This window comes from Natator depressus, chromosome 2 (genome assembly GCF_965152275.1).
Source record: "Natator depressus isolate rNatDep1 chromosome 2, rNatDep2.hap1, whole genome shotgun sequence".
In the NCBI taxonomy this organism is placed as follows: Eukaryota; Metazoa; Chordata; order Testudines; family Cheloniidae; genus Natator; species Natator depressus.
This window is the reverse complement of record NC_134235.1, coordinates 255,868,069-255,881,313: the sequence shown is the minus strand read 5'-3', so window position 1 is coordinate 255,881,313 and position 13,245 is coordinate 255,868,069. Positions and strand designations below refer to the sequence as shown.

Below are 13,245 nucleotides of genomic sequence, written 5' to 3'. Positions count from 1 at the left end.
CCTGCCCATGGAAAGAGTGGGGACTGTTTTGGCTTAAATGGCCATGAGGCCAATCTCGAAGTCCCCATGCAGGCAAAGTGTGACTTCGGTCTGAATTTTGCCTGAGTAAGGATTTTAGGATTTGGCCTTGTATTTGTAGAAAATCAGATCCAAATATCAATGTTCTAACTCTGGAAGGCACTCAGATACCAAGGTGATGGGGCAGAATTATAACCTGAAAAGTACATAATAGAATTTTAATTCTTAAATAGCATTCACAAATATCAGAATCAAACTGCTCTCTGTATGTGGGTTAGTTTCCAAGTGGACACTGTAGAACCTTGAACAAACAGCATTGGTAAGAATGGACCTTTCTTTGATTACACTGAAGTGTATGATTGGTTTGAGAGGCTCCAAAATAGTGAGTCACCCCTTCTTACATTGCTTCTTGTAGGGTACCCAGAACCTCGTCTTTACTGGTTCAAAGATGGGCAACCATTACAGGCCTCAGACCGAATCCTGAAGACTGAGAAGAAGCAATTTCATGCACTCGAAATCCTCAATGTCGTTAAGGAGGATGCTGGTCAATACTCAGTATTTATTAGCAACTCTGCAGGTTCTGCATATTCATCGGCCAGTTTGGTTGTCAAAGGTAAGTTATTGGTGCTTTCTGCCAGTGGCTATCTCTGGTTTAAATATTCACTTTTCCTGATAAAGCCTATAGACAGCAAGATATTCTGGAAAATAAAATGGGTCATAAACCGAGGATAGGGGGATGGTTTTGTATTTAAAGCACTGGACTGAGAATCAGGCAACCTGTGTTCTATTCCTGACTAATCTTCCATGGATCTTCACTGTGTTCTGAAGGGAAGTCATATCACCTCTCTGTTTACCTGATTCTGATCTTACTTGCACATGCATTCTAACTCCATTGTCCTTAATGCCTTCACTGGGGAATTGTGCTTAAAAACTAAGGGTGTGATATGGTACATAGCTGAGGCCATAACTGCAGAATACTGCAGTACTTTTAATAAGGGTTGAGTTTATCTCAATTGTAGAAGCAGATAGGTATAGAGCCAGTGTGGTGGTTTGATGATGATGATGTTTGATTAATTAATTTCTTTATTTATTAATAAATATCAGTACTCATGGAGTTAGTAATTTATGGCCGAATGTTTTTGTGGTGTAATTTATCAAAATGATCTTTGTTCAAATGTATGATATATTAATAGAAGATTAAAACAGATTTCAGTCACTCTTATGCAGAGTTACTGTACATGTACATGTCACTTATATTATAAAATGGCTTTTAGATATATTCTACTAAAGAGATGAATAACAATTTTTAATAAAAATGTAATTTGTGTGTAGTCCATATTGTATTGAGTAAGTCACTGATATCACCTGACCACATGCTTGAGTGCACAATTCACAGAAAGGAGACATTTGTCCTTTCTATAGATGTAGTTTCATAGTGGGATGATTTGTCTTTCTGTGTTACAGGTCCTGGTGAGAAGGAAGAACTGCCAGAAACAGGTGAGAGGAGCAGCACAATCGGTGATAATAGAACTACGAGTAACTTCTCAATAGTCTTAGCCTCACTTGTACCACTTCACCATGAACTTTTTAATTTTCAGATGCTCAAGAACAGCTGGTGCCACCCAGGTTCCTGGAGAGATTTACCAATAAAAGTGTCAGGAAAGGTGCAAGTATCACCTTCTCTGTGAAGGTTGAAGGTAAACGGAGCTTAAACACAACTTTCTTTCTGTGTTACTTAATTTGCAGAGCTGCCCAATGTATCCTATCTTCTCATTGGGCCAAATCTTGAAGTCCTTATCTACTGTAGGAGTCAGAAGATTTGGGTTCTGTTCCCATCTTTGTAACAGATTTTTGGATGCTCCTAGCCAAGACGTGTAACTCTTCTTTGCATCAATTTTCCTATGTATAAAATGGGGATAATAGCACATTCTTATCTCACAGGGGTGTTGTGAGGGCTAATCTTTCATTTTTGTAAAGTGCTTTGAAGTTCTTAGATGGAAGATGCTCTAGAAGTGCAAGTATTCATTTATGATTTATTACTGTTATTGGAAATGGATCAGCAAACATGTTGAAAGTAGGATTCACTCACAACGTAGTACACAGGGTTTTAAGAAGGGAGGAACACCAGTGGGACAATTAAAGAGGTTATTGCTCTTTTCTTTAGGACATCCAGCACCCACAATTACCTGGTTGAAAGAAGAATCTCATGAAGATGTTCTGTGGATCAAACCAGAGACTCCTGGCTACAAGCTCGCCAGTTCCAACATGCATCACAGTCTAATCCTGCTGGATGTTGGAAAGGAATATAGTGGAACCTACACTTGCATTGCTACTAACAAGGCTGGACAATCCATCTGCACTGCCTCCCTAGAAGTTCTGGATGGTAAATTTTTGCAATATTACAAACACTTTTCCTATAGTATTAAACATAATATAGTGTAGATGAATGGTATCTCATCATTATAATATGTCTATAATTGCTGAATGAAGAGCAAATGTGAAAATACAATGAATTTCAACATACTACAACTCAAGTACATACATTTCACAGAGATTCTGGTATATCTCTATTACTTTTCTTTGATAGAAAATGATTATATGTCCCAATATAAGAATAACGTCTACAGTCTAGGGCTTTGGGCCATGCGTCAAATTAAAAGTGTGGTAAAGTTTTGCATAAACAAAACAAGAGATTAAAGAATAATCAAGAGGGGAAAAAAAGGAAGAAAACAGGCCCCAAACATCACCTTTTTTAGGAACACTGGATTCTTCACTCTGCTAAGGCTGTTTTGCATCACATCTCTGCCTTAAAGCACCTGAGGCAGGCGAGTGGAGAATTCCTCCTGCGCAGAGAAATTCTCCACCATCTCTTGTGTCAGCCTCCTCTCCCGCACTCCCTGGTGTGAGAGGAGGGGAGGGAAGGGACATGTTAAGGGCATTCTGGGGGTGGGGCATGGCCAAGGCAGGGAGGGGCCTGGAAGAGCTCTGCTCCACCAAACCTTATTCTGCCTTGATGTAATTTAGAGCTGCAGGCCCCATCTCCACTGTACCAGGGCAGGGTTTGGCAGGGTGAGGAATCTGCCCCTCAGTGTTTAGCAAATACCTTCTTTTGGCAAAGACCCTCTGATTATAGACTCTGATCTTGCAGTGAAAGAGGCTGAAGTTCTGACCCGCGAGCGCATGATGGTGACAGATGTTATAATGACCACGCTGGGGTAAGCAAGGACAGCGTATGTTAAGCCAGAAGAGTGTGTACAAGAGTCCTCTAGATTTCACTGAGATGGATTTACAGAATGTATTGCACTTCAGTCCCACATTTCCGATTGGATGGGAGACTGACTGAGCTCTCCAAAGATCTGGAAGTGTGTGAGTCATGGGGCTGGCTTGTTTGGGAAGGTCCCCCAGTATTCAACTAAAAGGTTAGGCCCCAGCCCTGAAGCCTTAACTAGAGGGAATCTTCTGTTTGATTACAAGTGTTTAAAATCCTGACTCGAGCTCCGGAAAGCTAAATGCAAGAGGTTATTGAAAGCTCACTATTTCCAGGGACAAAATGATGCAGTGAGCTAGTGGCCTGCCTTTCACTGCAGGAAACCACTCTCCAATCCAGTCAGATTTCCTTTCCCTCCTTTTCTGATTAGGCAGATTGTCCAGTTCTCCACCAGAGCTAAAGCCTGTATCACCGCCAAAGCTTCTACGGTTAAATTCTCCTAATTCTTCACTGCCACGCGCACCCGTGGAACTGTGTGTAATCACACCAGTGCAGATTTAGTGTAAAATGCCTCTTCTGGTGTAAATGAGTGATGAATGCTGATTTGATGGTGTTTTACACTCACTTTGCACTCATTTGCAGTGGTATAAGTGGCTGTACAAGAAGCAAGGCAGTGGAGAATCAGACCCAGTATTCTGAACTAACACCTGGTGTCTCTATTTTAAATTTAATTTTAATTTTGTAATAGAGGGGTAGCTGTGTTAGTCTGTATCCAGAAAAACAACGCAGCGGACTCCTCGTTAATTTTGTAATAGTTTTCTTCGGAATAATGTGACTTTAGCTCCATTTCACATCTGAATATTGAGCTGTACATAAGGTTAAGAATAAAGGATTTTTTTAAAAATTCTTAGACTTAGTTTAGTTCATAATCCAGCCAATTCATATAGATCCCCATTCTGCAACTGCTTCCAAGACATGTTGTTAATGGGGTTTCTCACGTGGGGCAGGTACAGAATTAGACCTGTAAACAGAGTGGCCAAGAGCGTAACAAAGGTTTTCTCGTGAGATAGTTCAGCAGAGCCAAAGTATGCTGAATAGGTGCAGTGGCACACTGCCAGTATCTGTGTTTTAAAGGGTAGCACTTTGCTTGCATAATGCATGAAGGTTTTTTTCGAGAGAGTCAGGAGATCTAGATTCTGTTCCTAGTCCTGACATGGAATTTCTGCCTAGGCTTGGAAAACTCTCTTATGTCAAACTTTAGGAACTAAAACAGGCATCTAAACGAAAGTGTTCTGATTTTCAGAGTCAGTGGTAGTTGTAGTTGCTTAGCACCTCTGAAAAACAGGTCACTTTCACTTAGAAGCCTAATTATAGACTTGGGCACCTAATTTGGGGTACTAAAGTTTGATAATGTTGGCTGTACCCGCTCTGTGCCTCAACTTTGCCATGTGTAAAATGGGGCTAATACTGTAGTTAAATACCTTAGAGGCATGTGGTAATTTCTGAAGGTTTATTAGATGCTTTGAGATCCTCCAATAAAAGAGAATATGTAAGTGAGTGTATTAATAGTAACAAGTTTCTTCTTGATTGGCAGGTATGAAGACAAGGACAGAAAAGGACATGGGTAAAGTTGTATGAAAACTCTTGTTCTCGTACAGTGTGCCTCATTCACCTCCAAAGCAGGCAAAATTCACATACTCAAATTCTGAATTGCAGTTGCATAGAATTAAACATAATAACAGCTTGAGGAAAAAAATGGATGACAGGGATCATAGAATCATAGACTTTAAGGTCAGAAGGGACCATTATGATTGTCTAGTCCGACCTCCTGCACAACGCAGGCCACAGAATCGCACCCACCCACTCCTGTAACAAACCCCTAGCCTATGTCTGAGCTACTGAAGTCTTCAAATCGTGGTTTAAAGACTTCAAGGTGCAGAGAATCCTCAAGCAAGTGACCCGTGGCCTAGGCTGCAGAGGAAGGCAAAAACCCCCTAGGGCCTCTGCCAATCTGCCTTGGAAGAAAATTCCTTCTCGACCCCAAATATGGCAATCAGCTAAACCCTGAGGATGTGGGCAAGACTCACCAGCCGGACACCTAGGAAAGAATTCTCTGTAGTAACTCAGATCCCACCCCATCTAACATCCCATCACAGGCCATTGGGCATATTTACGCTAATAGTAAAAGATCAATTAATTGCCAAAATTAGGCTATCCCATCATACCATCCCCTCCATAAACTTATCAAGCTTAGTCTTGAAGCCAAATATGTCTTTTGTCCCCACTGCTCCCCTTGGAAGGCTGTTCCAGAACTTCACTCTTCTGATGGTTAGAAACCTTCATCTAATTTCAAGTCTAAACTTCCTAATGGCCAGTTTATATCCATTTGTTCTTGTGTCCACATTGGTACTGAGCTTAAATAATTCCTCTCCCTCCCTGGTATTTATCCCTCTGATATATTTATAGAGAGCAATCCTATCTCCCCTCAACCTTCTTTTGGTTAGGCTAAACAAGCCAAGCTCCTTGAGTCTCCTTTCATAAGACAGGTTTTCCATTCCTCGGATCATCCTAGTACCCCTTCTCTGTACCTGTTCCAGTTTGAATTCATCCTTCTTAAACATGGGAGACCAGAACTGCACACAGTATTCCAGGTGAGGTCTCACCAGTGCCTTGTATAACAGTATTAACACCTCCTTATCTCTACTGGAAATACCTCGCCTGATGCATCCCAAGACCGCATTAGCTTTTTTCACGGAGATATCGCATTGGCGGCTCATAGTCATCCTGTGATCAACCAATATTCTGAGGTCCTTCTTCTCCTCTGTTACTTTCAACTGATGCGTCCCCAGCGTATAAGAAAAATTCTTGTTGTTAATCCCTAAATGCCTGGCCTTGCACTTTTCACTATTAAATTTCATCCTATTACTATTACTCCAGTTTACAAGGTCATCCAGATCTTCCTGTATGATATCCTGGTCCTGCTCTGTATTGGCAATACCTCCCAGCTTTGTGTCATCCACAAACTTTATTAGCACATTCCCACTTTTTGTGCCAAGGTCAGTAATAAAAAGATTAAATAAGATTGGTCCCCAAACTGATCCCGGAGGAACTCCACTAGTAACCTCCCTCCAGCCTGACAGTTCACCTTTCAGTATGACCCATTGTAGTCTCCCCTTTAACCAGTTCCTTATCCACCTTTCAATTTTCATATTGAACCCCATCTTTTCCAATTTAGCTAATAATTCCCCATGTGGAACCGTATCTAATGTCTTACTGAAATCGAGGTAAATTAGATCCACTGCATTTCCTTTGTCTAAAAAATCTGTTACCTTGTCAAAGAAGGAGATCAGGTTGGTTTGGCACGATCTACCTTTTGTAAAACCATGTTGTATTTTGTCCCAATTACCACTGACCTCAATATCCTTAACGACTTTCTCATTCAAAATTTTTTCCAGGCATACTGCAGATGTCAAACTAGCAGGCCTGTAGTTACCCAGATCACGTTTTTTCCCTTTTTTAAAAATAGGAACTATGTTAGCAATTCTCCAGTCATACGGTACAACCCCTGAGTTTACATGGGATGACCACTAAACCGCTTGTTTACAAATTTAACTGAAACGTAATTCTCCAACTCTGCCATCTTGATCTTACATATTAGATAGGAGAAAAATAAATACTGGTAACTAGTCATTACATTTTAAAAGGTTTACAGCTGGAATTTTTATTTAAAAGTCCTGTCTGGTACATTGGCAATAAAATTTGGTGGCTCTCAACTTAAAAATCATTCAGTCAAAGGGACAATGTCAATATCTCTTGCTTGTCAAGACTATGTCCCTGAAATGCTCTGTAACTATATTTATTTCCTAGTTTTGCTTCTCCTAGTGTAAGAAGGCTCCAGCATTGCTTCCTTAAGAAAATGAAGATGTGTAATGAGTCTTAGAAAGAACCCAGGATCTGCACACCACACAACTTGGCATGATTTGACACAAATGGAAATCTCTGTCTCAGAAAGAACTGACGCTGGAAAGCAGGGGTGTTGCATGTCAGAACAGAAGTGCGTTAGCAGAGCTGTGCTGTAGGAAAACCTTGCACAGTGTCTTTCCATGCGATGCTTGACTCAGCCTAGAGCTGTTGGTTTTTCACTCTCATGAACACCAACTTCATTCACAATTTAAAATGTAGGGTTTGTTTTTTTCCTGGGTTGAGTGAATTTTGTGCTGGTGAAAGGTGTCAGACTAGCAGCCCTGCATAGTGTGAAAACTTTTTTTTTTACTCACAGAATAAGTACAGCACTGGCAGTGGTAGTTTACTGTCCCACCAATATACTTCAATCCTGATCTGCAGGGACCTCCTCTGTGGGCAGGTCCACAGACAGTCTGCATATCCCTCAGTCCTTGGTTTCTCTATTATAACTACAAACCAGGGCAATAGTTAGTGATAGGGACATAAATTCACTGAGAGCTGGAACTGAGACTAGACTCTCATTTGACATAAGTCACTATTCAATCCTCTCATGGTAACACTTTCACTCACTAATAACCTGGGCTATATTTCAACCAGTGTCCTAGAGATGAATGGTTCCACGTTCCATTACCTATACCCCGGGCAATACGGTCCTCTAAAACTCCATGTTAAAATAAGCCATCTGTCTTGGATGGTTAGACACAACAAATCCTGTATCTTGGCAAGGGCTTAGACTAGATGACCCTTGTGGTCCCTTCTAACCTTATGATTCTATTATTCTAAACCTCATGCAAGAGGAATAACCATACCTATGCCACCCCGTTGGCTTGAGTGTGGCACTATGTGGTTTCCATGTTCAGAGTTTATCTGTTCTAAAGTTCACATCTGGGTCCTAAATCCAGATATGCTCAAAGACCATGTGAAGAGTGAGAGGGCATCTGGTTCTGACTCATCCCTGATGTAAATAGCCCCCATGATCACACTTGTCATTTTGGCCTTTGACTCCCCCTTTCTCTTTTTCAGAGTTGGTATCTCTATCCACCCTCCTGAACCGAGGAAAGGTAGGAGAAGCCCACACATCTATAGTTAAGGTTGCCAATGTGTTTCCATTGTAACCTTCTGTTTTCAATTCCTTAGAACTTTTTGAAATTCTGACCTATCAGGTTGAAATTTTTCAGGCCTGGTCTCAGGCCAAGGATGAATGATTTTGGGTGGGAAAATATACACACACACTTTTCTCATCACAAAATACTTTTGTCACCTTTTTTGGAACAATGGTTTGGTTTGGAAGGACATCAGGCTGTGCTCCAGGCAATCCTGGCCAGTCTAGCTGTGGACTCAAAAATGTACCCCAGGTTTGCATGTTGAGGGTACAATTTATTTCTGTGCAGAAGACCAGCATAAGGAATATTCAGCTATTGAATCCCACATAACTCTTCAAAATAGAGTCTAAATGGAAATTAAGTGGTTTTTAGGCCTCATGCCGACTGTACAGGGGTGAATTTCAGCCTGAGGGAGGCAAGACTCCATAGGAATGCACAGGTAAAGTTCATTCCCACAAGGGAGAAGAGTTAAGGTTTTTACACCACACCGATCACCCTGGAATCTGAGCACTTGTTCTGTACAACCTTAACTCTGCCCCCTTCTGCATTATCAGCTGGCCCTTAATTATATGATCAGGACAGTGTATCATTTGTTGCATAGGTTGTATGGTCCACAGGGGATAAAGCAACTGTTCAATATTTATTTTTTATCATTACTGCTCAATGAGTGGACTCCTGCCTCAATCACTACATGCTACCCATCCTATCCACTGAGAGGCTGTGTTCACTGTCGAGGTGGCTCTCCACTGTGTCTGGTGGGGAGTTAAACTCCATATTGTTCTTGTCTGGACACCACAGCATCACTGACATCAGTTTCAGAAGGACAAGTCAGTCATATCTGGTTCATTGGAGTGGACTTTCAGATGACATACTACAGACTTGATAGCATGTTCTCCCTTTTCTAGGAGAGCTTGTAGAAGGTGAGGCTGAAGGTGTGTCCAGAAGTCACATTTCATTAGCTGATGTTGGAACAGAAGAATTCCTCCAGAAACTCACCTCCCATATCACAGAAATGGTGTCTGCAAAAATAAGTCAGGGTAAGTGTAACCCACACACCTTCTGGGTGTGGTGTTCTGTCCCATCTAGTGGCACTGAGACCACGTAAAGAGAGAGAGATAAAATGAGTCTGCTCTACAGGCTTAGCTAACAGCCAGTTGGCTTTGAGCTCATGCAGTAGAGGCTCATGGACTAAGCTCCAGAGGCCCAAGGTTCAATCCCGCCCGCCACCGACCGGGGTCTGCTGGCTTTACATAAGCACTTGGCAAGTGTGAATACAAAGCAGAGCAGTCAATCTTCAGGTTTGGGTTGAGTTTTAAATCTCATCTATGAAACAATTGTTTTGCACATAATAACAACAACAATAATATAACACTAATAAGAGATTCATCAGGTAGAGATCAATTCCCTGACTTTTCTTTATGCTGTTTCTGGAGCTTCTTTCCAGGAAAGTTAGTATCTAGAGTTGAAAAGGGACTTTTCCATACAGGCACAAACTTTCAGTTTTGTTTTAGTGAAAATACAAATTGAATAAATTTTCACATATTTTTCAGATGTTTTACCATGTTTGTGAATTACTAGGCTAAAGAGGATTAATCCAGTGGATTAAGCATGTGTCTGAGGGGACTAGAACTCCTGAGCACTAATCTCTGCTCTGCCATTACTTGCCATGTAGCCTTGGGCACATCATTTATCCTCTCTTAATCATAGTTTCTTCACCTGTAAAATGGGGTTAATGATATTTGTGTATCTACTTCACCAGAGTGTTGTGAGGGTTAATCAGGTAGCGCTGTGAATAATATAAACCCCATGTAAGTACTAACTACTGATTATTATTACCAAAGCTGTGTCGGCCAAAATTTCATTGACACAAAAACTGCTCCACACCACTCTGGCAATATAAATAGCCCTCAGAATGGCAGTAGGTTATATTTACGTGCATTTTCAGGCCCCATATATATGACTAGAGAGAGATAAAGTGGTCTCATGTAAATGAGAATTAGGTCCATATGAAAGTTAAAATCTTTCATAGTCCTGTTGCTCTTTCAGCAGTGTTTGAATTTACAGTGCTGATATGGGCCCACATCCTGCTATGTTATCTCTCTACAATCCGACTGAAGTAAATCATGTAATCTCAGGGACTTCAAATGCCCAATATGCATATGCCGTCACAATTATTAACAGGAGCTTATGTACTGGATGATGCAAAAGGTCTGTCCTGGGGATATTTGATTTTGTGAAGACTTAAAAAAATCCTACAGATTTGAACCCTATTTGATTTTCACAAGAGAGCAGTCTCTCATCTGTGTACCTGTTTCCCCGCTGTTCTTCATTTCAGCCACACTTCGAGTGCCTGGAGCAGACAGTGATGATGAATCTAAGACGCCATCCCCATCTCCACGCCATGGCAGATCTCGACCTTCCTCAATTGTTCAGGAGTCTTCCTCTGAATCTGAGGATGGGGATTCTAGAGGGGAGGTACAGTGCACACACGAATAAACGTCACACAAGTGTTTACTAGGCGAAAGGATTAATCATTCTGAGTAAACAAATCTAGGGTATTTTAAGGGTTTCCATCTTAAAAGGAGGTCAGTGGTTTAAGGTGAATGGTCTAATAAATGGAATACAGGACTAAGGGTATAAAGCCACGCTTTCGCACTCAGTGCATGGTCTCAAACAGGTTGCGTAGGTCAATGTTTTCAATAGCTTCTGTTCATTTGGGGGTCTCAAATTTTGGTTACTCAACTTGAGACGCTCCGGGCTTGACTTTCAAGGTGCTGAGCACTCACAGCACCAAGTGATGTCAACAGGAGCTGCAGGAATTCAGCACTTCGGAAAATCAGGGCCTGGGTATCTCAAGTTGGGCCACTCAAGTTAGTGGACTTTTTTTTTTTTTTAATTCAGCCTTAACGTTTTTGAATTTCAGTTTTCCATCTGTAAAATGGAGGTAGTGATTCTCTTCTATCCTCCAGGGATGGTGGGGATGAAGTATTTAACACTGGTAAAACACTTGCATGCTATTGCTATTATCAGAACCTTGCTTTCATGCACACGAATAACTCTCTTTCCATGCTTGTAGATTTTTGACATCTACATGGTCACGGCTGACTATGTGCCCGTTGGAGCTGACAGGGAAGCCATCACTCTGAAAGAAGGGCAGTATGTGGAAGTCCTTGACTCTGCTCATCCTCTAAAGTGGCTAGTCAGGACCAAACCCACTAAATCCAGCCCCTCTCGGCAGGGATGGGTGTCGCCGGCTTATCTGGACAAGAAGTTAAAGGTGATCGATCTTCCTTGTTTTATTTTTTTTTTATGGAAACTGTTTCCTTTGCATGGTAGAGCAGTTCCCTGCTTGCCCTGGCTGTCGCTGAGTTTCCATGAGGGGCAGTTCTACTCTGAAAAGGGAGTATGTAAAAATGGCCCCTTTGTACTCATCAGCTCTGCTCCCTGTACCTAGCTAGAGTCCTGTCCTCTGACTTCAATGACAACTGTGTGTGGTTGTTGGTTTTTACTGCAGTTGGCCCTGGAAAAAACACAGCTACGAGGGAGTGAGCTGGTATCTAGTCTGGTTTGTGTATCATTAATAGAATTATTTACCAAAATCCAATCATGTATATTTGTGTTACCCGCGCCCCCCCCCCCTTTCCCCAGAGGTTGTACAGGTGTCACCGAGGGCATAACTGGAAGGAAAGCGGGTCAAAAAAAGTCAGCAAAACTTTCCTCCATCAAAAATTCTGTTCCATCGAAAACAAAATGTTTTGCAGAAGCATAACAGTTTTGACTAAATTTTCACTGAGAAGGAGCCTCAGGTCCAGGATGGAATTTCTGGTCAAAACTTGAGAATGCCAATAGCCCAGAGGTAGGAGACCCAAATCAGGCAGAGCAGGGACCTGTGCATTGCTCTCCCACATCCCAGGGGAGTGCCCTAACCACTGGTCGTATTGGCTATGCTGGGGTTGCTCCGACGTAACTCATGGGCTGATTTTCCCTGCAGAAGCCCAGTGGATGGTGAGTAAGAAGGAAAGAACCCAGCTTGACAGTCAGATCTCAGGTTTCAGAGTAGCAGCCGTGTTAGTCTGTATTCGCAAAAAGAAAAGGAGTACTAGTGGCACCTTAGAGACTAACCAATTTATGTGAGCATAAGCTTTCGTGAGTTACAGCTCACTCCATCAGATGCATTTAGTGGAAAATACAGTGAGGAGATTTATATACACACAGAACATGAAAAAATGGGTGTTACCATACACACTGTAAGGAGAGTGATCACTTAAGATGAGCTATTACCAGCAGGAGAGCGAGGTCGGGGGGTGGGGGGGAGAGAGAGAAAACCTTTTGTAATGATAATCAAGGTGGGCCATTTCCAGCAGTTAACAGGAACGTCCGAGGAGCAGTGGGGGGGGGGGGGAAATAAGCATGGGGAAATAGTTTTACTTTGTGTAATGACACATCCATTCCCAGTCTCTATTCAAGCTTAAGTTAATTGTATCCAGTTTGCAAATTAATTCCAATTCAGCAGTCTCTCGGTGGAGTCTGTTTTTGAAGTCTTTTTGTTTTAATATTGCGACCTTTTGGTCTGAGATTGAGTGACCAGAGAGATTGAAGTGTTCTCCGACTGGTTTATGAATGTTGCGTTTGCAGAGCTGGCAGTTAGAAAGGCCATATTTCTATTTGTAAATAGAGTGCGTTTGACCGGGAGTCACAGATATAATACACTCGGCATCCTATCGTGCCTTGTTACACAGTAGTTTGTCATGGTATAATGGTACTTTTAAATTCTCAGCCCTCCTGCATTTGAGCAACAGTGTTCCATTGCCCCCAAAGGAAACACGGGTCTCCCCAGTTTGGGATGTTTTATGCAGAGAAACAACATTGCTCAGCATTCCTTCTTCCAAACTAAGCCCTTCTTCTTGGAGACAGGCTGCCCTTGCTAATTGCCCCTTCCTGTTTTATCATCTC

The 13,245-nt window shown here is 41.8% G+C and overlaps 1 protein-coding gene across 1 annotated transcript in view; it reads left to right on the top strand.

Moving 5' to 3' along the window:
• OBSCN (obscurin, cytoskeletal calmodulin and titin-interacting RhoGEF) overlaps positions 1-13,245 on the top strand; it is a 289,193-nt gene that overhangs the window by 198,510 nt on the left and 77,438 nt on the right. Inside the window, exons 79-88 of the mRNA XM_074946416.1 lie at positions 434-631; positions 1,483-1,515; positions 1,617-1,715; positions 2,183-2,401; positions 3,167-3,233; positions 4,821-4,850; positions 8,213-8,250; positions 9,198-9,329; positions 10,628-10,767; positions 11,369-11,569. Of these exons, the coding sequence (XP_074802517.1) occupies positions 434-631; positions 1,483-1,515; positions 1,617-1,715; positions 2,183-2,401; positions 3,167-3,233; positions 4,821-4,850; positions 8,213-8,250; positions 9,198-9,329; positions 10,628-10,767; positions 11,369-11,569 (1,157 nt within the window). The remainder of the gene's footprint in view (positions 1-433; positions 632-1,482; positions 1,516-1,616; positions 1,716-2,182; positions 2,402-3,166; positions 3,234-4,820; positions 4,851-8,212; positions 8,251-9,197; positions 9,330-10,627; positions 10,768-11,368; positions 11,570-13,245) is intronic.